This window comes from Arachis duranensis, chromosome 2 (assembly GCF_000817695.3).
Source record: "Arachis duranensis cultivar V14167 chromosome 2, aradu.V14167.gnm2.J7QH, whole genome shotgun sequence".
NCBI lineage: Eukaryota > Viridiplantae > Streptophyta > Magnoliopsida > Fabales > Fabaceae > Arachis > Arachis duranensis.
Genome location: NC_029773.3, coordinates 15,465,375 through 15,467,395, shown reverse-complemented (window position 1 = coordinate 15,467,395; position 2,021 = coordinate 15,465,375). Strand labels below are relative to the sequence as shown.

Here is a 2,021-nt window from a genome sequence, read left to right as displayed (position 1 = left end):
AAATCTCGAGAAAGGTGCATAACAATTCAATTTCTTCCATGAAAATAAAATCGGTGAGTTCGTTGTTGCACTGGCTAATAGCTTTTGGATCTGTTCGCGTTTGTTTTTGCAGTTTGTTCTGATTTGGTTCGTGGTGCGAAGGACAAGCGCCTCAGGGTGAAGGGACCTGTGAGGATGCCAACTAAGGTTCTTCACATCACTACCAGGAAATCCCCCTGTGGTGAAGGTACTTCAATGGTGTTTTTGACCGTTCTATTTGATTGGAATTCTGAGTTTCAGTTTCTTTATATAAAGTTTGGTTATAATATACTGTGGTGATTGTACATTGAAGATCTCTGATTTAGTCTTCTCGGATTATTAGTTATAGGATGGAAATTGGTTTTTGAATTTTTATTTTGAGTTGATTTTGATAGAGATTTTTCTTTGTTAACGGAAAAATTGGAATAATTTCCACTCTTTGAAGGAGAATTAGCAAATAGTCAAATACAGATTCTATGTATTTTTATACGGATGTCAAGTCGTCTTATACCATAGGAGTGTAGGCATAGTGGACGAAGATTGATATAATAAAAAAAGTGAGAATCTAATTAACACTGAATTTACAACTTCCATCATGTGCAAGCCTACTACTATCCAAGGTGATTAGAGTCCGTTCTCATTTTGTCGACTCCCATATTTAGAGCAGTCTGATCAACGCAAAGTGATGTGTTTTGTGGTCTCCGTCTCGGAGAACACCGGCTATAGAAGTGTGTTCTCATTTGATCGACTCCCTTGCCTTGGAGGAGTTTGATCAATGCGAAATGTTCTGTTTTGTGTTCTGTCTCGGAGGACACCAGCTATGGAAGTATTTACTGTATTGTAGTAGTGTGGTGTAGTGAAACTAGGTATGCTGACTTAAGTGTTTGAAGTAACTTTGTTACTATATTATTGTTGAAAGAGCGGTATCCATTGTTGTCCCTACCTTTGATTTCAGGTACCAACACCTGGGACAGATTCGAACTACGTGTTCATAAGAGGGTCATTGACCTCTACAGTTCCCCTGATGTTGTTAAGCAGATTACTTCAATCACAATCGAGCCTGGTGTTGAGGTTGAGGTCACAATTGCAGATGCTTGATCTCAGTTTTTGAAGATTAAAGACATTAATTTTGTTGTGCTTGCTTAGTTATTTATCTTTTTTGTTTAGTTTTTATGGTTTTTGGACATCGGTGAATGAAAAAGTTAAACATCATGCTTCATATGGTTTAGGGTTACATACATGTTGAGTATTTGCTTTCATGTCATAGCATATTGTACTCGTACTTGATCCACCTTTTTGTTCTTCTACAACAAATTTTTAAGTCTTACAACTCTTGCAAAAGAAAATGTAATTTATACTCATGAAAGATTTAGGTCTGACAGAATGCACCATTTTGTTGGACAGCGTAAATTTATGAGGACTTAGACGACATTTCATTTATTTTTGCGGGCCATTAAAAAAAAAAAAGAAATCAAGTTCATTTCATTGATGAAAAGAGGAAAAAGGATCAAGATGAAAAATTATGGCTTCTTATTTTATTTTCTATTAGAAGTTTTGACTAATTGAAGAGTACAACGTGTGATAGATGATGTGTTCTATTGGTTGGACTATGATATATATTTTCCGACTATTTTAGGGATGATTCAAGTCATTTTTAGGCTATTTTACCCTGTCAAGTGTCAACCACCAATCTTAAATGTTCAATGCACGTTATTCATAAGAGTGACTATTCTAAGGCTGTCAAATGGGCCACTATATGGGCTGATCTATTTATTTATTTTTTGTTTACGGATTTTAGTTTTGAAGTTGGGACCATTGATGTCTAATTTAACTGGTTAAATAGGTGTTTTTGTTATTTAAGCAAAAAATTCTTCGATATAAATTTGAGTTTAATTTAAAGGTCTGTTGTTCATGCAGATTCGAATTTCCAATATTTGTTGAGTGAATTGACCACTTGACTAATTTATCTCTTGAAAAAATTTTGGACTCCAAAAATTTTTTGA

General features: G+C 34.7%; 1 protein-coding gene across 1 annotated transcript; it reads left to right on the top strand.

The window, feature by feature from the left end:
• Nucleotides 1-112: 112 nt before the first annotated feature.
• Nucleotides 113-1,252, top strand: LOC107473727 (40S ribosomal protein S20-2; the record flags this gene model as incomplete). Its single annotated transcript, XM_016093316.3, is given in 2 exon segments — nucleotides 113-226; nucleotides 974-1,252. Coding segments are annotated over 2 exon segments (257 nt in total), but the record flags the coding sequence as incomplete, so codon positions are not given.
• Nucleotides 1,253-2,021: the final 769 nt, after the last annotated feature.